The sequence below is a fragment of the Lepeophtheirus salmonis genome, chromosome 5 (genome assembly GCF_016086655.4).
Source record: "Lepeophtheirus salmonis chromosome 5, UVic_Lsal_1.4, whole genome shotgun sequence".
Taxonomy (NCBI): Eukaryota; Metazoa; Arthropoda; class Copepoda; order Siphonostomatoida; family Caligidae; genus Lepeophtheirus; species Lepeophtheirus salmonis.
This window is the reverse complement of record NC_052135.2, coordinates 3,236,628-3,260,255: the sequence shown is the minus strand read 5'-3', so window position 1 is coordinate 3,260,255 and position 23,628 is coordinate 3,236,628. Positions and strand designations below refer to the sequence as shown.

The 23,628-nt window shown below is 31.5% G+C and overlaps 1 protein-coding gene across 15 annotated transcripts; it reads right to left on the bottom strand.

Moving 5' to 3' along the window:
• Window positions 1-2,601: 2,601 nt before the first annotated feature.
• On the bottom strand, window positions 2,602-23,576 carry LOC121118804 (serine/threonine-protein phosphatase 4 regulatory subunit 1). Of its 15 annotated transcripts, XM_040713388.2 has the most exons (12): window positions 23,193-23,393; window positions 22,944-23,127; window positions 7,332-7,438; window positions 6,751-7,040; window positions 5,162-5,332; window positions 4,735-5,021; window positions 4,341-4,666; window positions 4,200-4,277; window positions 3,818-4,137; window positions 3,198-3,756; window positions 2,974-3,125; window positions 2,602-2,917 (listed from the first exon to the last, which is right to left on the bottom strand). In XM_040713388.2, exons 1-12 carry the CDS (start codon window positions 23,197-23,199, stop codon window positions 2,900-2,902), a joined length of 2,499 nt encoding a protein of 832 aa, XP_040569322.1. In that variant the 5' UTR covers window positions 23,200-23,393; the 3' UTR covers window positions 2,602-2,899. The 15 variants fall into 15 exon arrangements, with proteins under 15 accessions (XP_040569322.1, XP_040569321.1, XP_071744182.1 ...); XM_040713387.2 differs by having other exon boundaries at window positions 4,200-4,666; window positions 23,193-23,576; XM_071888081.1 differs by having other exon boundaries at window positions 4,200-4,666; window positions 5,162-5,354; window positions 23,193-23,350.
• Between the last annotated feature and the right edge of the window lie 52 nt (window positions 23,577-23,628).

Below are 23,628 nucleotides of genomic sequence, written 5' to 3'. Positions count from 1 at the left end.
TTTTTGAAAAAAATTTAATATTGAAATTTTTTTCCCAAAATATTTTATTTTTTGTGAATTGGACTGGATTTTTGAATTTTTTTTCCATAAAATTTATTTGTTTGTGAACAACTGTTGATATTTTTTATTTGAAATAGCTAGATTTTTGATATTTTTTCCAAAAAAAATAATTTTTATCTGAATAGCTATGGATTTTTAGTATTTTAAAAAATAAAAATTAATACTTAATAAATATAATTTTTGAAAAAAAAATTTAATATTGAAATTTTTTTCCCAAAATATTTTATTTTTTGTGAATTGGATTGGATTTTTGAATTTTTTTTCCATAAATTTTATTTGTTTGTGAACAACTGTTGATATTTGAGAAAAAAAATTATAAAATTTGAATTTTTTTATTAACAGCTGTGGATTTTTGAATTTTTTTTAGTAATGGCTATGAATATTGAAATTTTTTTTCAAAAGAATCCCTATACCTATATCCTATATATATATAATTTTTGGGCGCCCCTGATGTATCTCTGTATTGGATATAACATCATATTCTATTAATAACACGACATATAATGTGTATATACATAGTTAAGTCACCAAAAGACTACGGATACTAACAAATGGAATATCGTATTAAGTATTTTTTTAAATACGATGATCTATATTTGATCATCATTAATAGTAGAGAATCAATCAAACGCATAAAAAAAATATTTGTCAAAAATCATTCCTGTCTCTTTGATAAATATAATTTTTTTAACTCCCCGCTATTATGTAACTCGTTAATATTCAAATCTTTATTATTATTATTTAAGGCAAAGAGTTTTATCATAATTTTTGTATTTAATGCGAAAATTAGGATAACAAAAAACATTTCTCCATTCTGAAATAATTAACCAAAAACATTCCAAGGGCGTCCGCTGAAGGGGTTGTAGCCTCTTCTACACAAAAATTATGCAATTTTTGCCTTTTATTAGAAATAATTTTGTTTGTCGGGCAAATTATGCTCAGGAGCACAAAAAAATTCCCAAAAAATGTAATATTGGAATTTTTTATCATTAAAAAATTAATTTTTTGTGCATCACTGTTGATTTTTCAAAAAAAAAATTACAAAAATTTTAATTTGTTGCGAATAGCTATAGAAAGATTAATATCTGAAATTCAATTTTCAAATTTTTCTTTCCCAAAAATTTAATTTTTCAAATTTTTTTTCCCAAAAATTGATTTTTCAAATTTTAATTTCCCAAAAAAATTAAGCTATGGATTTTTTTAATTTTATTTATTATCAATATCTGTTGAATTTTTGATTTTTTTTGGAAAAAATTTAATATTTCATAAAAAAATTCGAAAAAATTAAATTCTTTTTATTAGTAGCTTCCGATTTTTGAAATTTTTTTATAAGAAATTTAATATTTGGACTTTTATTTTCAAATTTTTGTCCTAAAAATGTAATTTTTTGAGAATAGCTATAGATTTTTTTTAAATTAACCCCCAAAAAAAAAAATATATATATATAATTCTGCGGACGCCCCTGCATTCATTGTTATTCTACAAGATAACAATTTGTATATTTATAGACCATATTTTCATCTTGCAATTATTTTATTATTGTTCAGCACGACAAAGACATCTATCGACCTACACGTTCTATTCAATCCAGTACGAGTATAAAATAATAACCAAACTCTCAACCCAGAGACTTTTTTTAATAATGAAATCTAACCCCCTTTTATTATATTAATATTTTGTCCAAAAATAAGATGCTATGATTTAGCTAAGCTATACTGCGTAGTTTATAACATAACTTACATAATATATTATATTAATATTAAAATATTGAAGGCATTTTTTTGTCTGGATAAAAGAGAGAGAAAAACGTTGAAAACGAGACGCTGGCCGGTTTAAATCATCGCCTAAAAATTCATACCTCCTCCTATTCCCTCTTTTCTTTTCCTGATTCCTTTAATATTATAATTTATATATTGTCTTCCATTGCTTATTTTCAGTATTTGTATTTAGTAGGAACTAAATTAACTGTGAAGTTTTACGACAGGTTTCATTGAGGAATCGATAAAGTCTTATTATTTATGTATTATAATCTCTTGAATATCTTACATACGTATGTATTAATAAAAAAGATGATGTCATTAATAACTAAGTCGTCTAACGTTCGTCGCCATGTGTGGATTATTATAATAAATTATAATCGTTCATATACATATAATACGACGTCAAGGATGTGATTTAAATAGTATTATAATGATATAAATGATGCCGTTCTTTGATCCTTTTAAGTGAAAAATGAGGAAAACCCATTTTTTGGGATTGAGAACGTTATTTCTGGTTTTGAGGAGTAAGATGTTAGATAATATATAATCCGTTTAGCAAATATAGGGTAACTGGTCCATGATTTTTACTACAAAAACGACATTTATTACCTCTTTTTCTTTGCCCTTAGTGACAGAATATTAGGGAATTATTTAAATACTATTTCAGTCCCAATTACACTGCCCACCCCCATGTCAATAGGGATCACTTTGTTGTCTAAATGAATCATAAATATGAACTCTTACAAATCACTAAGAAAAAATATACTCAAGATGATACAAGTCAACAATAAAAAAGGTTCTTTATTTTTTCTTAAACGCCACATGAATTATACTTAACAAGTAATGATATATAATGAATTTCATTATGATTGTTTTTCTTTTTTCAGAAATAACAAAAAAATGGTGAGAGCTGACGTTTATTTATTTTTGTATAAATAGATTTACGAATACATTCCAGAGTAATTAAAATATAAAATAACAACTTTGGAAAAATTGAAAAAATAAATGGCACCAGATCCTATTTATTGGTATTGAGTTTTCTTCATCTGAATGAATCCATGGTTAATCAGAGTGCAACTTCATTTAGTTCGTAATACCTAAAATGAGTTAAAATCAGGAATATATATATTATTTTTTGATTGAATGAACTTACATCAACATTATGATCTTCAAAATTAGGAGATTTGGAAGAAATAGACGCATTAGCCAAGTAGTTAATAACATCAGTATCTGTATCAGACTCGAGTACTGCAAGTGTTTTAACAACGGATAGGTGGCACGGATTTGCTTTGTTATTGAAGTAATCTAAATTGTAAGAGTAAGTAATTAAAATATGAATATCTCCAAAATAAGATTTTTTTAATAAATGCCGCTTACCTATGTTGCATATATGGTCAACTAGAACACGTGCAACAGCGATACGAACATTAGGAACCCGGTCATTACTTAAATTAAGAAGATGAGGAAGAACATAAAGCGCGAAATGAGATACGTGCAAAGAACGGGTTGATAGAATTTGATATGATAATGCAGCGTATGTCTGTCTGGTGACCCAAGGAGATTGATTAGAAGCCAAATTTTCAGATAAGTCCCCCAACAAAGATCTACATAACGCATCATCGGATGGGGAGTCCGTAAAACATTTTATTATTCTACAGAGAACGTTCAATGATGCTTTTCTGACGGCAGCAACTTTATCTCGAACTAAGATTAGCGCAATGGGTGCCAAAGTATTTTTAACATCTTCAGCTTCGTAGATATCAACCATTGAATCAATTTGAATAGCCAATTCCTCCCGAAAGCGCCAGTTCAGAACGTTATAGGAAGAGAGAAATATCGAAAAAAGTGGTAAAAAATCCCTTCTCACACAGGGCTTTAAAAGCCGAATAAAATCAGCTAGATGCTTTAAAATGCCTATTCTCACTTCATCGAGATCCTGTTGGAGAAAAATGTGTTATACACATATTTGAATTATACTTCAAGTAATAATGACTGACCTTGATGAAACCGCAAAAAAATGGTACGAGGTCACTTCCAGTCATTTCTTCTCCAAGAATAATACCCAATTCATAAATTGAAGCAGCCATTGTATAGCGCACTTTCCATTGTACATCATTTGCCAAAAAACCGTATGCTTTTTTTAGCAAATACCAATTTGAACGACCAAGAGTGAGCGCTACAGCAGGAAATGAGAATGCACAACAATGATGTACCGTTTCCGTATCAATATCCCCAGCCTGTTTTGGACCAATCATTCCCACGAAGTGATCAACAAGAGATTGTGGCACTATATTTTGACATGATTTCTTTGATTCGTCTATAATAATAATGAATTAAGTTAATAAGAATATGTATTTATGTATGTAGAAGCATACGTACCCTCATCATGTTTTTTGTGTTGTTCGAGATGTTGAATTAACTTTTTATTTTCAATGGATGAACAATTTTTATTTTGATCTAGGCAAAGTAACATTTCATTAGTATATAGGTGAGATGAGTTAGAAAATGTAGAGTAAGTACCATTTTTATTGAGTCCCTCTTCTTCATCTTCCATTAATGAACGTAGTTCATTTCCGATATCCCTGTTATCGTCATTGAAAAAGTCTCTAACATTCGTCGGTAGTTCAGACTCGTCCAAGGAAGGCAGAGGCGTTTTCCAATATAAAAAACTGTTGAAGTTATTATGGTCACCCGTATCATTTTTGTTAACATCATTTAACTGACTACCACCTATCACAGCGCCGTCATCAATTAGCAATAAATCTAATAAGCCATCAAGGTCACATTCTTCATCTGAGTCTAAGGATGGGCCTTGCATAGAGCGCTTCTGTTCAAGGACTTCTAACCTAACAGTTAAACGTAATCATATTAAATCATTATTAAAGGAGTGACTGCTATTAAGTAGATAAGCTACCTGATTGCAAGCACTTCTACGTCAGCTATAACCATTTCTCCATTGAAATTCTGGAGCATGGCCTTGATGGACGGATCTGCGAACGTAGAAATGAAAGGTCCAAGTGACTGAAATGCAGCCAATTTTACCCATTGGGACCCATCTTGTAGTAGATGAATGAACAATGGTGACAACTTATTTTTTCGAACACTCGGAGAACAAAGGCAAGAGACCGGCATAAACTCATCTGCACATGATTTCCGTATCTTCCACATACTATCCTTACATAATTTGAAGAATTTTGGTAACTACGAAATAAAATATTCATATATATATATATATAAATATTCTTTACTCATCAAAAACTATTAACAAAACCAAAGAGCTACTGGTCAATATCAAAATTGACCTCCCATTAGTTTTTGTATTTTCTGAGAGGGGATCTTACCAGTATTTTTTCAGTCGCTTCTGGTCCCACAACAGAGGAAAAATCACCAAAATTATCAGCACAAACTTGTCGAACAAATGGTATCTTATCGGAGCAAAGTTCGGCAAAGCGTTCTAGAAAAATTCTCTCTGACACCTCTTTACCAACTAATGGAGCCAATTTACTCAAAAGCTGTAACAAATATACAGAAAACCTTAATTAAATAACAACATCCTAAGAGGATATTCTTTTTTAAGTTTTATTATAACATAACCAAAAAATTAAATAAATAAATAGCAAAGACGAAAGACATGAACCGATATAAAATATTGAAGTCATAAGCGGAATTCAAATGTGTTTTTCCCCTTTTCCTTATTTGCCGTCGCCAAATCAATAGATTTGACGTCGACCGACATTTTTTATATATTTTCTTCCTCTCTCCTTTTCATAAAAATATATACACACACACTCTCTCTAATATTAAATAAATGTATGCAAGAAAAAACACCGTCCAGCCGAAGAAGCCAAGAATGTAAGAGCAATGACCTCGAGGAACATAAAAAATGTGTTCATACATATTGTATATATTTATGCTGTACAATATACACATTTAAACGGCAGCAGTATTTATCGGCGTTGAATTTATGTAGTAGGAAATAAGACTAGCATAAAATTGTTTTTTGTTTTTTTTTGTCTTTTGATACTTTCAAGACTTCAATAAAAAAAAAAAGTTAAGTAAATGCATAATACTTACACTGAAAGGAAGGTCTTACTTATTCGTGCAACTCGTCAAATTGGCTGTGATATGTATTTAATAGTATACATAAGAAATGTATACATATATTTTACTTGAAAGTACATCATCTCACATAATTAGATCACACCCCAACCACTTTGACGAGGGCACAAATACTAATATCTTTAACTCAAAGATAATATTTTTTGGATTCCTAGAAGACGTGGCAAGTTCTTGCTCATCAAAGCTGGCTGTGATAGATGTATTTGATTGTCAATATAATGTTGTTGTTTTTTTTTTTTTGGTTTTTATTGAAAATTGATTTTTTCTCTTTTAATATATATATATATATTTAGATATATAGACATAAGTATATATAAAGAAAGAAAAAAATATTGTTATCCCGCTATGACAAACCAGCCTTAATGCAAAGACCTCGCGCCGAAGGGGGAAAAATAAAAAATAATTAGAAAGCTGAAAATTGATAACATGAGGATGATAGTAGGAGGATGATGTTGATGATTCGCATTCTGAGCATGGTGAAAGACAAAATAGTGAGATATAGCGCAAAATCGAACATCTCACTACCCATGTCTTTCAGTATGCTACAGCTTTCCTTCCTCTTCAAAAGAAAGGGGGTACAACTACTATTACATATGTTATTATATGTATTGTGGTGGTGGATAGGAGTGGGTAGGTGGTCGACTGGTAGTGTGCTTCATAAACAAAATAATAATAATGAAAAGAAATTCATATGTAGAAGTTAACAAATATTTCATATTAGTAAAGACAGAATGCAGATAATATCAAAAATAGTAGGCGGGTTATGGACGAAGAAAAATGTATTAATAATAATCATCATCAACAAACTTACCGCTGCAGCTTCAGTACGATAGTCATGAGGAGAGTCTTGTCCCTTGGTTAATTCAAGAATCACAGGACAAACTTGCTCTTCCACATCTCGGCGATCCACTAAACCCTGTTCCAAGAGGACCAAGAGCGTAGCGTGTGATGTTTTACGGACATCCGCGGTTGACTCTTTGAGGAATTTAACAACAAGAGGAAGAAGCTTTTGAGGGATAATATAGGAGCGCGACTCATGTTCATAGCAGTACTGAGCAATGAACATAATTTGTTCAATAAACTCGACTTTAGCTGATGTTGCTATAAATTAAAAATAAAATATCATCAGTCTCTTCATCTTCTTCTTAAGGAAGTTACTTCTAATGGTGGTGGTGGTAAAGGGGATGTTGCTTATAGTTACTTACTTATTTACTTTTAAAGGGAAAAAAAAAAAAAAAAAAAAAAAAAAGTCAAGAGATTCTATGTAAGATTCGATTAATTTCAAAAAATAAAAAAAGGTTTTTGCATTACTAATGTTAAATAATACTAAGAATGACTCCGCCTCCACCTTTATTTGTCATCAAAAGTATGAGTAATCGGCGTTCAACTCACCAGAAGCATCGTCCAATGTATTTGCTATCTCAAAGACATCCTCGATTTCTTTATCCGAGGTTGTATGGGACTTGAATATAAACAGGATTGTTTGAGCCAAAAGACGTCTGCCAATAAAATAAATAGCCTCATCAATAAAAAAATATTATAAGTATGAATATAAAAAAATAATATTGAATCATAAATACATCATCAAGTGTTGAGTGTTTTGTTCTATCCAACAACACTCTTATTATAAGCACACATTTAATTTAAGAAGTAGAAGAGGAGGAGGAGGAAGAGGGGGGGGCAAACAACAGAGGGGAGGAGGGAGTTCGTTGTGTAAGAGGGGGGGTTCAATGAACTGAATAAATAAAAAATATTTCATCATTAAATAACGACCGACCGCATTTTTTTGCAACATGGTCATAAATGCAAAATTGCTGAGGAATTTGAATGGGGATGATATACGAAAAATGGGATGTTGCGGGATCTTAACAAAAAACGGAGGCTGACGACCTTGGTTAGGCCCATAAAATAGCTTCTAAGTTTAAATTAGGTCACAAAATGAAGGAATAGAGAAGTGGAATTTGTAGAGGGGAAACAAAACGGAGCTATAGAAAAGAGGAAAAAAAAAGGGAGAAGAGAAGGAAGGAGAGAAAAGAGAGAGGAAAAAGAAGAAAGAAAAAGATAGGGGGAGCCGAACTGAGCTGCTCCTGCTGCTGCTACAATCTACATAGCAGTGTTGTACATACATTGTAAAGAAGAAAGGAATTCCAAAAGAAACAGACATACACCTTCTTCTTTTCTTTTTTCCCCCTTCTATGGTAGTCATACCTGGGAATCAGTCCATTAGGGGAGATTCAATCCGCATCCAGGGCGTGGCACAGCCCCGACTGTGAGTCTCCCAGACTCCTCGCATCATCATCATCATGGACACTTTTTCCAGGGATTCATCATCATCAACCTTAGCTAACAAACAAAGTGATGATAGAGGACCTAACTCATTCTCCTCTCTCTCTCTCTTCGCGTCTTAGTTGTTGATGGGTCATCCAATGATTATTTATACCCAGAAGGAAGAGTGATCCCTTTGAGATTGAATAAGAAGTCGTCGTCGTAGTACTTAATTGTCTTCTGAGAACTTGGATGATCATGATGATGTTGATTATTTGTTATTTATTTTCTTCCTTTTCGTTTTCTTATTATTTACTTTAATAATATATGATAAAACAAAACCGCGACATGCGCACCCGGCGGAGATGACTTCGAAACTATTTCCATTATGGCGGACTCTGCGTCGTTCCATAAAAAAAAGAAGGGAAAACAAAACGAGAGAGAGAGAGAGTGAGCGTTTCATTCCTGCCTGGAGTGCCTACCAGCCAAAAAAAGGCTCGCCCAAATCTAAGGAAAGAGGGGAGGCGCTTCATTTCCCCGCCGAAACCGCCCAGTTTCTCTCCTCCCTCCTTTCTTCTAAATCATTACCGTGCGTCTTCTTGGTCTTAATGGATCAAAGAATTTGTTAGAATTTGTTGAAATGAGAGAGGAAGTCCTCTTCATTTTTATAATATGTATGTAATACATCCATCCATGTAGACTGTAGAGCATTGAATATAAATACATACATAATACTATTATCAAAGTTATGGTTGTGTAATTGTACATATGTGTACGTAAATATATTATAATATCTTCTAATGAGGGGGGGTACTAACACTAGCTTTATAACTTTTTCGTCAAGAGAATATCATATCATACTATGTAGGTACAATTAATACTATGTCAAATGAGAGTAATAACAGAGGGTAGTTCCTATTTATTAGTATTAGTATTACTGAGGGAGATGAAGATAAAGAAAGATTAGTAGTAGTAGTAGGTAGAAGTGGTCCACCTTGCAAAAAAAAAGAAAAAAAAGCGAGAATAAAATTACAATGAGTATACAATTTACAATATGTAATCTATTAACATTATATTCATTAGTAGTAGTATCATGAATCATGAAAATATGCGACCTCGCAAACGAACAAAGATGGGACATCATGAACGACTCATGGGATCCATATGCTGCTGCCTATGTAGCAGTTGCAATTACCAACTACAAGCTAACTCACGGCATTTTAACTTTATACATTCCCCAATAATACTTATCATCTATCTGTAGTTTTTTTATAAATAAATAAAAAAGTTAGGAAATGACGACATGATTAATTGATGGATCCTCTAAGGAATATGAGATCATTACAATGACTAAATCCTTCATCTGATTAGTTGGTTGCAACTTGTAACCAGCGTATAGATGTATGTGAAGGGACAAAGAGGGGAAACAGTGGGCGCATGGCTATGAATCATAGCCCATAGGACCATACTCATACACCTGCAGAATCTTCTTCATAATAAGTAATAAATAATAATTTCTCTTCTTCTATAAGAAGAATAACTATAGCATTTATTAGTTATTACTATCAAGAGAGGAAATAACAAGAATAGTGGTGGTGTAGAGAGAAGAAGAATAGGTAGTCGTACTGGGGAGGGGGTGTTAGGTTGATAGTGGAGAGGGTCGAGGGAGAGAGAGAGGGTGGAAGGAAGGAAGGAAGCAAGCATATAATAAGTATATAACTTAAGATCATCCTCACCACCACCACCACCACCACCAACACTCCTACCAACAACGACAACGACATCATCATCAGATTCAATAACTTCCTCCCTTCTTTTTTTCTTTCCTATTAGCAGCTAGACCGTTTTTTATCTGCAGCTGTTGCAATGGACATCCGGTCTAGCTACAGCATCATCTTCTTCCCTTTACCCAAACAAAAACAAGAACTTTTCTTCGTTCTCCAGTTATACTACACTACATACATATAATAATTAATAACTAACTAAGTAAATACACGTAGAAACAGGGGTAGCTCCTGCAATCTACATAATAGTATACACTATTCTTCGTCCCATTATTAATAGCGGTAGTAATATTGGCAAGTAGGTACTATGTATGAGGTTCGAATTACATCTGTGATGCGTCAACATAAAAAATAATTTTGAACAGAAATCTCAATATATTTGCTTACTTCATACAGTCAATATTACTTGAGGATATGCGAGTCAGAAATAGGCGTATTATTCAAATTTGTAGGATGAGTGTTGATAACCAAGAAGCCTTAGTTGATTATATGAGACTTTATTTACCCCCGATTTTGCTTGTTTCAAATAAAATCCATCTATTTTTTGTTCTTTTATTATGGCAATCAATTTAGGCTACTTTAAGTGCAATTTGCAACATGCCCAAAGGGTTAATAGACGAATAATTTAATGATAATTATTCGTCAAAGAGTACAAATGTAATTCACACTCAATTTTAAGAATAATCATTCTAGCTGGATTTTGTGTTGACGACCCACATTTGTCCACTTATTCCACAACCTCTTTTATTCTTTTCTGAATGCAATGATACATTTTAAATCCAGAAGTACATATAAGTAACTGGCATAAATGGAACAAAAGAACATGGTCCTGTGTATTAGTAATTGAGATTGTTATATCCTCTTTTTTCCTGCTTCTTCAACATGCTTAAGACGAACTCACTGGCCGGAGTAGTTATTTAAATATTTAAAGTTTTCAGAAATGTTGTTGTTTTATTTTCTTCTCTAGAGTTAATGTAAACAAACACATTTTTTCTACATCCATCCATTACGTACAGCAACTCAAGAACAACAATTGTCGTCCTCGACGTTGCCGTACTCACCACCACCATCATCCCCAAGAGAAAATAGAAGAAGTTAACTGTTGAACTCAGACAATTGAACAAAGACAGGAATGAGCGTAGAAGAGCATCACTCTGAAGAAGAAGTCGTTTATTTGTTCTATCTCTCTCTCTCTTGTATGCATCTATCCATATTATGTTATTAATAAGACACAAATCAAAGAGAAATAACAATGATGTTAATTCAGAAGTCATTATATTATTATGTGATGTGTAGTATAACACACACACACTAAGAAATGGAGAAAAAACATTGAGGTGGATAGATAGGGATACGAAAATTAATAATGATTCCCAGCATAGTCAATATATAGAGATTTCGTTAATTTTTATCGTAAATTAGAGATGGAATACAAGAACGATGATCCCAAAGAAAGGAGTATTATATGTTTATTTTAAATCTGGACGTGGGTTACTACCACTACTTACTATTACTAATAAATACTACTCTTCATGTCATGTCATGTCACATGTGACAGGCGGCGGCGATTCATCTTTATTCATTATGATAGAAACAACGTCATCATCACCATATCATTTATGAGTTAAGGAGAGTACAGTTAAATTTTGATATTATAATATGAATGTCTGACTATGTAAAAGCCTGTACTGCTGTTACAGGGTTCGTTCAACCAGCAGCAGCAGCAGCAACAACTATTATTATTACTATAACTATGTAGTATATAAAATTGTTGTGTTGTACGTACATTACATATTTGATATATACTATTCTTCTACAACATACAACTTTTATTTTTTAGTTTCTCCTCCTCCTGTATTTGGATTTTGGATGGATGTACATACATTGTATGTAGAATTTAACATACTCTACTACAACATATAAATAATACATGTGTGTGTGTGTGTGCAAAGCTACAGACATAAGGTGAAAATACGTCTCACATGTTGTTGTAGTATAAAATGTAATATTATTAGTATGGTCATGACTACTATCAGTATTCAGACTTCGCCAATCTAGCGCGCCGGGCTATGTGCTCAGGCATACTACATATGCTCTATTCACTATGGCTAGAAGAATGCATGAAATGAATAACAAGAAATAATAGAAGATGGCGGAGGAGGAGCCTAGCTTAGTACACTACACACGTTACTACTAATAATAATACTTCTTCCACTATCGCCACCGTCATCATCACCACTCATCAGGGAATAATACTCCACACACACACATCTTTGCATATCATCGATTAAAAGAGAGAGAGAGAGAGAGAGAGATTATTATTAAATTATTATTTATGATTAAAAAAATATCAATTTTATTATGGACCCATTTGGTCGTCGTCATCTCTTTCTTCTTCTTTTCCTTATGCCAAAGACGATGACGACAACAACCCTACACATGTGTGAGACACAATTTCGAGGTCATGTATTGTTCATACAATCTAGCCAGCATAAACTTAATAATACATACAAATATTCATCATTGGATGTCCTCCTCTCTTCTCATGAATAATGTACATAATACATATGATTAATTAATTAGTTAGACTTTTGAAATCCGCGGAGATGAATAATATTTCATGCATACAAGGAGGAATTGTTTCTCAAAAAGTCTTATCTCCTATGCTATACAATGGAGGAACAGGAGAGATCAATGACTTGTATACATACTTATATGTTTGTATCTAATTAATCAACAAATCTTTCTAATTTTGCAGTAAGCTAGCAGCAACTAGCTTCTACAGACTTTTGCAATGCCTTATTGGGGTTATGTGTGTATTTATATATACATATGTACATATAATATTAGTATTATGTGCTGTTATAGGAGGGAGAGAATGACGAAAGAAAGAAAGAGAGAGAGAGAACCTTGAGATTTTCTTAGGATATTGAACTTAGATTCTCCAACTGTTGCGCCTAGAACTACTAACTTTATATATATTATGGCATAATAGTAATAATATTTTTTTTGCGCGTGTAATGATGACATTAAAAATAATAAAGTAAAATGCTATGGACGAAAAATTGCCCCGCCCAATGCATTTTATGAACGAAAATTTGTTCGAAGAACAGAGGAACATTGCCAAAAACGCGCAAAAAATAGTCTTAGCAATGGGTAATAATTATAAATATAAAACATTTAATTGTTTGGAAGAAATCGTATCAGGGAAAAATATTATAACATATATACAATATGTACAATACATAGAGAAAAATAGAGTATAACTCAGATGATGACGAGGATAGAAATAATGAATTGATTTTTTCACATGACAATTTGTTCCTTTTATCAAAAAATACAATCCAAAGATAGAAAAGAAGCACATTAACAACATTCGTTAAATTCTTGCCAATTATATATATATAATCTTCATCAGATGATCAAAAATACAAAAAAATAATATATATAAATAGCGATTATCCTCATTTTATAATTTTTGTTTTATCGATGATGATATTTAATACAAGAATGAAATATACAAGACAAGTCAGCAAGAACGCCCAAATATATATCTATGTATGTACTGCTATTGTCAGAGAATCTAAAAGACAATGACTTGAAACAAAGGAAGAGGTGGAGGATAAATAAACGTCTTCTTGAAATGGGTCGTATGTATCACAAAAATAATAATACAAACCAGTTATTTGATATTAATGTCATTTATGTTAAAATATCTCTCTTCTTTTAAAACAAACAGCAGAGGGGTGTTACAATAAAGTAATTTATATTATTCCACTTCTGCTACTAATTCTCAGTCTAAAACACACAGACAGAGCATAAAGCCTTGGTTTTGTGAATATTTCTCTCTCATAATTCATTTGCCTCATCTATTACTCAGTTATGTATGGATATTGTATAAATATTTCAGCTTCTTCAAAACAAAACAAATGTGTGTTTAAAAAGCAACACAAAAAGAGAAGACGTGTTATTATTATTATGACTAATACAACATTAATCATAGTAGATAGAATCATCCCTTTCCTTCTTACTTAGAACTAAGAAAATATACATACATTAGTGTAAGGGGGTTTCAGTCTGAAAATCATAAGACCAGTCAGAGACATCTTAGTGGACCTAACTCATTTGATCTGAACTGAAATTCATTTAAGATCCTTTGCCTTTAAAATTTGGTCTAGACAGACTCTATCGATGAATTGTTGATGAAGCTATGAATATTGGCATAATAGAGACTGTTATACATATACAAGAATGTCCAATGGGGCGCCTTTTATCCACTCAAAACCTCACAGGATCTCGAATTGTAAACACTAAGAGGAAGTGGAATTTCTGTCGACAAATTCAAGTTCATCATATTCTTGTCATATAAACTTTGGATTTATCACATCTCATTATGTTTTCAGTAATAAATATAATTTATAATCCTATACGGTTTTGCCGCGATACGTGCACCTCACATCAGCTGACAAGACGTGCCAGGCGGTTAACAGTCCCTATAACGTTATACCACAGAGCATATACGTATAGAGGTCTAGCTACAGGGAAGTGTTATTGGCAAATGCACGACAGTAGCGTCCCCAAACGTTCGGCGTGTATCAACTAGACAGATAAATAAATAAATCTTCAAAAAATTAAATATTAGTTACAATAAACTTTAAGTCCCTAAAAATACACTTTAATATCGCTTCGACATTTTAATGTTCATGAATGCTGCTTCAAAAAAAGACGGACACTTAATTAATGCAATTCCCACTATGTTGTATGTACCAAATCCTCTCCTCAACGTCGTCTTTTTCAACGACCTATTCAACCCTTTTCCATGCAAGACCTGAGATGACAAGCAAATTAATTTACTTGTGAGGAACTTCTGCTTCTCCCGTCACTTATCATGCAATGGGATTCTTTAGCTCCTAAAAAGAACTATTCTTAAGTATATATGGCCTCCAACATTTTTTTTCAGACTACGTTTGGGAAAAGTTAACTCTACATATTGTCCGTACTTTGCTGCACTATAAAGTAAAATGGATAAATCCGACCTAAAGAACACCATCAAAAAGACCCAAAAGAAACTAAAAATTATAAAGCATTCCTAACTGTTGTCACATATTAATATCATGTCATAGAAATTTCCAATAAATATTAAATATCATTTTAGGTCATAGTTTATATCATCATTGTCCATAAGATTAGTTATACACACTGGGGACACCAGGGAGCCACTATCAAAATTAGTCACAAAATCTTCTTACTGGACCTCTAGTTGTTTCTCCTCTGTTGCAATACGAAATAAAATGTGTTGTATAAATCTTCATGAATCAGGATAGAGGAGAACATTTGGTCATTTATTCAGAACGAAAAAATAACTACACAAATTGTATTTCCCCCCTCCCTCACCCCTCGAGTAATTAAGAACTAAGAAAAAAACCACCATATTGGTATTAGCATTACTTAATTATTATCGCTTTTTAAAAGCAGAGTCCAAAAATTAAGGGCTTTAAACCGCAATACAAGGCGCTCTCAACCCCCTTCGTGCTTTTCTCACAATGGATATATACCAACATACATACCAGGGGCGTCCGCAGGATTATATTTTTGGGGGAGCGTGGTTTTTGGACTTTTTTTGAAAAGAAATTAATACATCATTTTTTTTTAATTTCTAAAACCAGAAGCTGTTAGCATAAAATTAAATCTATCGGGAATTTTTTTTCCCCAAAATCCACAGCTATTAAAAAAAAAATTTCAAAAATCCACCGCTATTCAAAAATTAAATTGTATGAAGAAAAAAAAATTCAAAAATCTACTCATAAACAAAAAATATATTTAAAAAAAAATATATATATATATTAATTTCAAAATCCACAGCTGTTCACGTAAAATATAATTTTTTGCAAAAGAAAATCAAGTATTAAATTTTTTGTAAAAAAATTTCAAATATTAAACTTTTTAGAAAAAAATTTGGAAAATTAAATTTCAAATATTAAACTTTTTATCTAAACTCTTTACATAATATAGTTTGAATACTTGTGATGTACCTTCAAATCCCAGTCAGTTCCAACGCAAACTTTGCAGATAAGTTTTTTATACTTTTAAGTACGTTTTCAACTCAACACGATTTAAATGAAGCTAAAAATTTATGACGTCAAGCAGTTTTAAATTTAAACTCGATTCAACTTTAAATTGAGTTGTTGGAACAGGGTCTACATGCCATATTTCTAACTAAACGGGGATTACAGGGTATAACGCAATGTATATTTTACAATGAAAAAAGGACACCCCCACAAAGATATGATTCAATTGTGAATACTTTCTCTGATCAAGCAATGTCATTCTGATATAAATTGTAGAGGGGTAGAAATACGTTTGATTAAACTAAAAACGTTACGTCGCGCTATTTTTTTAAAGGTAACTTTATATGTTGGGTTTCATTCTATAAAACAAAGACTGGTCCAAGACAATTATAATTTTAACAAATAAGGTCCAACTTGAATCTGCACTGATATGGAAGTAAAATACGACCTACAAAAATAAATCAGTATTGATCCGCTCCCATTTCATTTAAAAAAAAAAATGAGTGGAAAACATAATTTTGATCCATGAATTGAATTACGGGTCTGTGGAGAAGCATTGGCCGAGAAAAAATAGACAGAACTGAGAATAATATCAATCTTCAACTGAGTTTCAACACCATAAATAACATCATTTTTAGATATGAGTGTAAATGTTTTTAGATAATTTTGTAAAATAAAATACGGATATTTCCATTATATTACCACAAATGCAATATACCCAGGATTAAATTATGTGAAACAATATTTAAAAATGGCATACATGCAGTTAAACCTACACTTAAAAAAAAAAAAATCGGCCCACCGGTTATCGAGATATGGCCCTTTTTGAAATCTTAAACATTAGGTGGCGCGCTCACATTGAAAAACTTTAATCCATGATTTTAGAGGTCATACTTATGATAGAAGTATGATTTTACAATATGTGAGCACCACATAGTGTTAAAGTTTTGAAATCGGTAGGCTGATTTTAAAGTTATTTTTTATCATACTTAATGATACTCTATGCAACAACGTAGTTAAAATAAATTTTCATCGTAGTGTGTATAAAATTGTTTGAAATATAATGGAACTACCCATACTTCAAAATTTCAATGAAATATATTTGTTATAACAAGTTGTTTCCTTTATTGTATTTCGCAACCTTTCCTCCATAAAGAAACGGAATAAAGGCTCAAAATCAATTCGGGTCTAATTCTTAGCAACTATAGGGACTGTTAAACCCTTAGGACTTCCTCTATCCAGTCAAACCCCTACAGGGTCTCAAAATTTAAACACTAAGAGGAAGTGGGATTTCTATCAAAAAATTCAAAATACTCCGTGCCGGTCGTTATAAGAGGGAATATTATTTAATAATTGTTGATAAGTGTTCGCAGCTTAAAAAGAGATTATTTTAATTCAACCAAACAACGATCAGAACTCTGATTAGAGGTAAAGAAGCAGAAACATCGATGGGTGACAACAAAATACAGCCTTGTTTTTTTGCGTTAGGTAAGTGACGCCGTGTGAAATGTAGGCCTTGGTGATAAGTTTGAATGTATGTAGAACAAGAAGTAATTTAATAAAATGTGTTTTGTCAAATTTTCTACATTTACAGGACTCAAAAATTAGAATCCTCTTTGAGGCCGTCTAGCCTCAGTTCTAAAAGTCAAACAATTTTATACTTGGCACCATTCGAAAGTGCTGACAAAAAGCTACAATTTGATGTTTGTTTTGTTTTTGTACGATCAAAAATATCCGAGCAACAAACAAAACGGCAGAGGGTATGCGATTTACTGCGCGCATAAGTCGCTCTCCGACAAGAAGATCTTCACAGTGAACGCTGTTCTCAACAGGAGAAATGATCGCTTCTTAGGTTAATCTAGAGCTCTAATTCAAAATCCAGCTCAGGTCATGGTCATCGGTGTCGTTGCGTCCGACGGCATCAAGATACCTCCCTACTTCTTCAAGACCAACGAGAAAGTCAACACAGACGTCTACTAAGAGGTCCTCAGTTACCATGTCTTGCCATGGATGAAAAGCACATTCCCAGGGACAACTATGCGTTTACCAAGACGGTACAGCATTTCCGAAGAGAGAACATTGTTTCCTTCCGACCTTTGTTCTCATCTGACGTGAACTCTCTGGACTTTTCTGTTTGGCGCATCTTGTAGAAAAAGATGAATAATACTTCTCACGCAAATATCGAATCTCTGAAGGCCGTGATCACGGAAGAGTGGAACAACTTGTCATCTTACTTCATCAAGTACAGCTGTGCTTTTGTTCGTCCCCATATTGAAGCCATTATTCAGAATAGTGGGGGACATATTAAATAAAAAGTGTAGAAAATTGTTTGGCATAAAAATTACACAACATAAAAATATGTGGAAGTGAAAACGGTTTTTCAAATTTTTGATTCCTCACGCTGCATTATATAGTAGTCAAATTAGATCAAATGTTGCGGGTTCGAGCCGGGTTGGGATACAAAATGAATTCATAAGAAGTTGCGGGACCCGCGCATGACTAATAATAATGCATAGGTAAGAAAAAAAATAACGTTTCTTAATTTATTCACAATTTAAAAATAGAAAACGTAAGATGAAGGGGGAAGGAGTGGGGAAATGCAGGTTGTTCGCCGTCTACTACTACATAGACCACAGACAAAAGTATATAAATAATTTGCAAACTATGTACAAACATAATATGTGGAGTGCCAACATAAAAACAATCTTGAACAAGAATGGGAAATAATTTAAGGTATAGCTACGCTTTTAACAAATATGAAGTTAATACAATATACTTAGTTAATGTCTACTATTTAACTTCATATATACATACAGCCACATATTTCATAGACATATCTGAGTCAATTCTAGAATTTGACTTCAAATTTGTAGGATGAGTGGTGTAGATACCCGAGAGTTTTAACTATAGTTTAGAACTTGTATTTGTTTTAAGAGACTTATATTGACCTCCATATGGCCCCTTTTAAATACTCAAATATATCCATTTCTTATTCTTCTATTATGATGCTCAATTTTAGCAACACTTTAAGGGCAATTTGCGGTAACCCCTCCAAAGGGTTAATAAGAATAATTTGATGATATTATTTTAGGATCATTCATCGTCGAAGAATACAAATGCAATCTAGTCTCAATTTTGATATGAATCATGCTAGCTTGTTTTTGTGTTAACGAGTCACATATATATATAACTATGTAATACTAATAAGTAATAATATGCTGCGACGGACGACGACAACGGCTATGACATCAAGATAAATTCATTTAAAATATGGCAGAACATGGATTCATTCATCATTTGAGGGGGGAAATATAGCTTTAATAATAAATCAAATGCTCTTAACGATTGTTTTAAAATAATAATACTATTTTTAATAATAAATTGTCATGACAATTTCACAAATTTGATTTATAAATCAAATATTTATTATTATATGGCCAATAGTAAAAAATAACTTTATATCTTTATAAGGAGACGTCGTCGTTGTCAAACCTTGCTAAAAAAATAAAAATATGAATGCAATCACTACTGATTTAAATCAAATGAATGGGCTACTACTATTCCAAATCCATGAGGAATATTATATATATCATACAATATACATACAACTATTCCTTAATTAGCTATACATTTTTATATCAAGAATATATATTTATATATTTTAAACAAATGTAAAGCAAATCCGCTATATATTTGATCCTCCCCCCTTCCCAACTAATAATATCATCGTCCATTTAAAATGAAAACGCTTTTTATTCTCCTCAAAATAAAACTGTTGCTCGCTACTTCAGTGCAGGCCGATAGATGATGATGTCTTTATAGTTTATACATACATCCATGCATATAAATATTACTAATACATATCTCTACCCCTCTCTCATCTTAAAAAATAACATGAATAATATATGGATCAAATAATTTAAAATCTTTCTTAAAAAATAGCCGACGGATATTTTGATACATATTATTATCTAAAATAGTAATAATATTAAAAGCAAGGAATAGTTTAATTTAAAAGTACTACCATTGATTAGAATATAAGAAATTCATATAAATAAATAATAGATTAGCAGATATCTGCATATTTATATTATAAAAATAACCCCTATATTTCAGGCATTCTATATTTTGGAAAGTACTATATATTTGGCGCTTTAAGCCACTTTCTTTATCACTTTAAAAATAGTTATTAACTATTGTAGTTATATAAAAAATATACCGTCAAATTCGGATTGGATAAATATTTGCTTAAACGCAAGATGATGCTTAAAAATCTGACATTTTTTAAACACTTACAGATAGAAAGATACCAATTTTTTTTATTTTTTTTGAATTCCCATAGGCCTTTGATTTTCTTATCAATTTTGTCGATTCTATCATAATGTTGGGAAAAAATTCGTTCCATTGACAATGTCAGTGTTGATAAAATTGAAAATAATAGAATATTTTATCCATTTTAAGTAGTTAAGTAATACTTTACTAATGAGCAACGTAGGTATTCAATTTAACTTCGTTAGCAAAAAAAATATAGAAAAATAATTAACTATAGGAAATGAATATGCTTTGAAATCAATAACAAATAGTCTTGTTACATTATATAGATTAAGTAATCAAAAAATGGGGTTTATTCTTCAATTTGGATTAAAACAACATTTTTGCTGGAACCGAGGAGTAGTTAATAGCCAAATTTAAATGTATTTTCAGTATGTATGTAGTAAAATTAATTTAAAGATACATAAACTAAAAAAACTTATATTTTTTATTGAGTTTTATTAATGAAAATAATTAAGCTTCAAAAGCTAAAGTAATTATAATAATTAAAGTGTAGTTCAAAATTATTCAATATAATATTTTTGAAAGAACACACTAAATTATAAACACATTTTATTTTTCAAGACTATAACTGTTTTTTGTAAATATATATTAAATATAAGCTCTTTTGGTTATTCAACAGTACTTAACTACCCTTACCGCCGCTTGAATTAATATAAATTGAATAATGACTACCTGGATTAATAAAAACTCTTTTTAAAATAACATTAATAATTATTAGATAGTATTAACTAATATTTTATGACATAATTCATGCTCTAAAAATTTGATCAAACTCCATTCCGTTCCATATTTTTAGAGCACTTAACTACTTAAAACAGCATGCATTAGCAATACAAAAAAAAAAAAAAAATAAGAAGAAGGATCGAACATCAACATAATTATAATCTTTGTCAAAATTGAGTACTTACTATTATCCTACATAAATAAAGAGTGAAATAGTGGAGAATAAAATAATTCCTTACCTGAAATAGAATGAAAATAAATATAAAAACATTTATCCTATGGATTTTACATTAAATGTTTAAGCTATATTCATATATATATCACTTGATATAACACTATTATTAACTGATTTACTGCCATATGTTTCAATCATTTAATCACATCGTTTTGTCTTAAATGAACGTTTAACATTTATTAGGCCAAAATATTTCATTATTTGTTTATCAATTCGGTAATATATCGAATATTAGGATTCATTTGATTATCAATCACATATTAAACTTAAGAAAATCTTTAAAAGCTGTTTGAAAAAGTGACAGATATTTGTGAGTCATTTTTAGGATGTTATCTGTAAATTTATATGTATATTAAGTCAACAAGCCTGTCATACACAATAATAATAATAACAAAACGAATGAAACATAGATATTCTAGCTTTATCATTTGAAAAATGTAACAATAACAACGCTATGTATCTCTTTCATTCAAAAGTTTTCATAGTTATAAAAAATGTCATTACTTATAGACAAGTTTTGAGTTACAATCTACTTTACAGTCATTTAAAATAGGCTACAAGGTATGTACATCTTCTAATGTGTAAATAGACGAAGTGATTACACTAAATGGGCATTCCTCTATATAAAATTCGAATTCCTTGTAAGCCGGGAAAGCTAATACAGAAACAAATTTTGCGAGAGATAAACAATTCATTAAATAGATAATAATGTGTTTATGAGTAAATCAAAAACCTATTTTTTGACGGTTCATATTACTTTTGTCAAAAAGAAAAAAACTACTAAATCTAAATGATGCAATTCCCATCACAAAAATAAACTAACACAGCTTTATAAATCGTTCATTGAAAGTTTTTATAAAAGGGACAGAATAAATCAAAATTAAAAGTTAAAAATTCATTCTGTTCTTATTTAATAATAAGCTATTTAAAAATGTGAGATTGTTCTTAAAGTTAGGATTGTCTTGAAACCTCTAAGAGAAAAATTTAACAAATGAACTTGAAATTTAAAACTCATTATGTACATCGTAATTACAATAAAGTAGTACTCAAAGCCATAAACTTGAGTAAACTCATTTTGAAGCTTTAACAACTGAAAACAGTCAAGAAAGTTTCTGGATTTGCAGAGTAACAAAATATAGATAATTATATTGGAATGATGTACAATAAATACTCGTTAGGTAATTGTCAACCTCAATAACAAAAGTAATGGGCACTTCAAATCCATGCTTCAATATTAAGAGTATTCAATACCCTATGAGTGCCCTAGTTTTAAAGAACAGTTGAGTGCTACAAAATTGGCGCGATTCAATAACATACACATAAACAAAACATATTAATAATGAGTGAATGCGATCCTCCATCATTCTTAAGATCTATAGCTGATTATAATAGCACAAACAAGGTAATGAGATCCAGTGATTTGCCAAGATTATCTATCGTACATAGTATTAAAATAGTACTACAACAGAGCTGGCTATTGGAATGTTGACTCCTTGAGGCTTCTTTTTGCAATGAGGAGATGTGCGGCACTGAATCCATGATCTTAGGATGATGAAGGATCGAAATAGTAAGTGATATGAGAGTTGTCTTTTACCCGTTGAAAAGGCCAGACTTAAAAGATTCTCGTAGATCGATAACCATTGCAGCTGGCGAGTGAAAGATTTGTTTTCCTTCATAGTCTTGATCTGGATCCTCGTTTTCGTTCGAGTAGTGACAGATGTCTTTGTTATCCTCGTTCGGAGGTGACTCCTGGGTGTCTGGCTCGTTGAAGAAGGACTCTAAAATAAGATGAGAGAATCGTTACAAGGATAAGGTCATTCGACATTCGGAATGTCCTACTCACCCGCCATCTTGATCTCATTCAGACTATTATTATTTATATACTGACACTCTTCTTCTATTCCTAAGTTATTAGAGTTTACACTAATACAGCAGTGAGCACTCAGCACTGAGCAGCAGCACTTGGAGGAGGAATACACAAAAGGACCAAAGAAAGAATCCAAAGAAAGAAAGAAAAGAAAAAAAAGGAAAAAAGGAAAAAAAAAGAAGAAAAGGTGGAAGAAGAGGAAATTATATCTATATAAAAATAAGAGGAGGAGCTCAGCTCCCACTCAGAGCAGCTACTCGGCCTCTTTTAACGCCAAATACACTCCACTAGCGACATCTACGTCTACACATCACTTTACTATCAATGCTACTTGTCAGATTCACTATTCCATTTATAACTATGTTTTGTTCCTATAGTCAATTCCCTTACGCGACAAGCTGGAAAAAACGAT

Bases quoted from the DNA above. Each gene is read 5' to 3' on its own strand.
- LOC121118804 (XM_040713387.2), bottom strand. The intron at 3,757-3,817 runs GTCAGTCATTAT...TTTCTCCAACAG, and splicing joins TTTTTTGCGGTTTCATCAAG to GATCTCGATGAAGTGAGAAT. The intron at 3,126-3,197 runs GTAAGCGGCATT...CTTACAATTTAG, and splicing joins TGACCATATATGCAACATAG to ATTACTTCAATAACAAAGCA.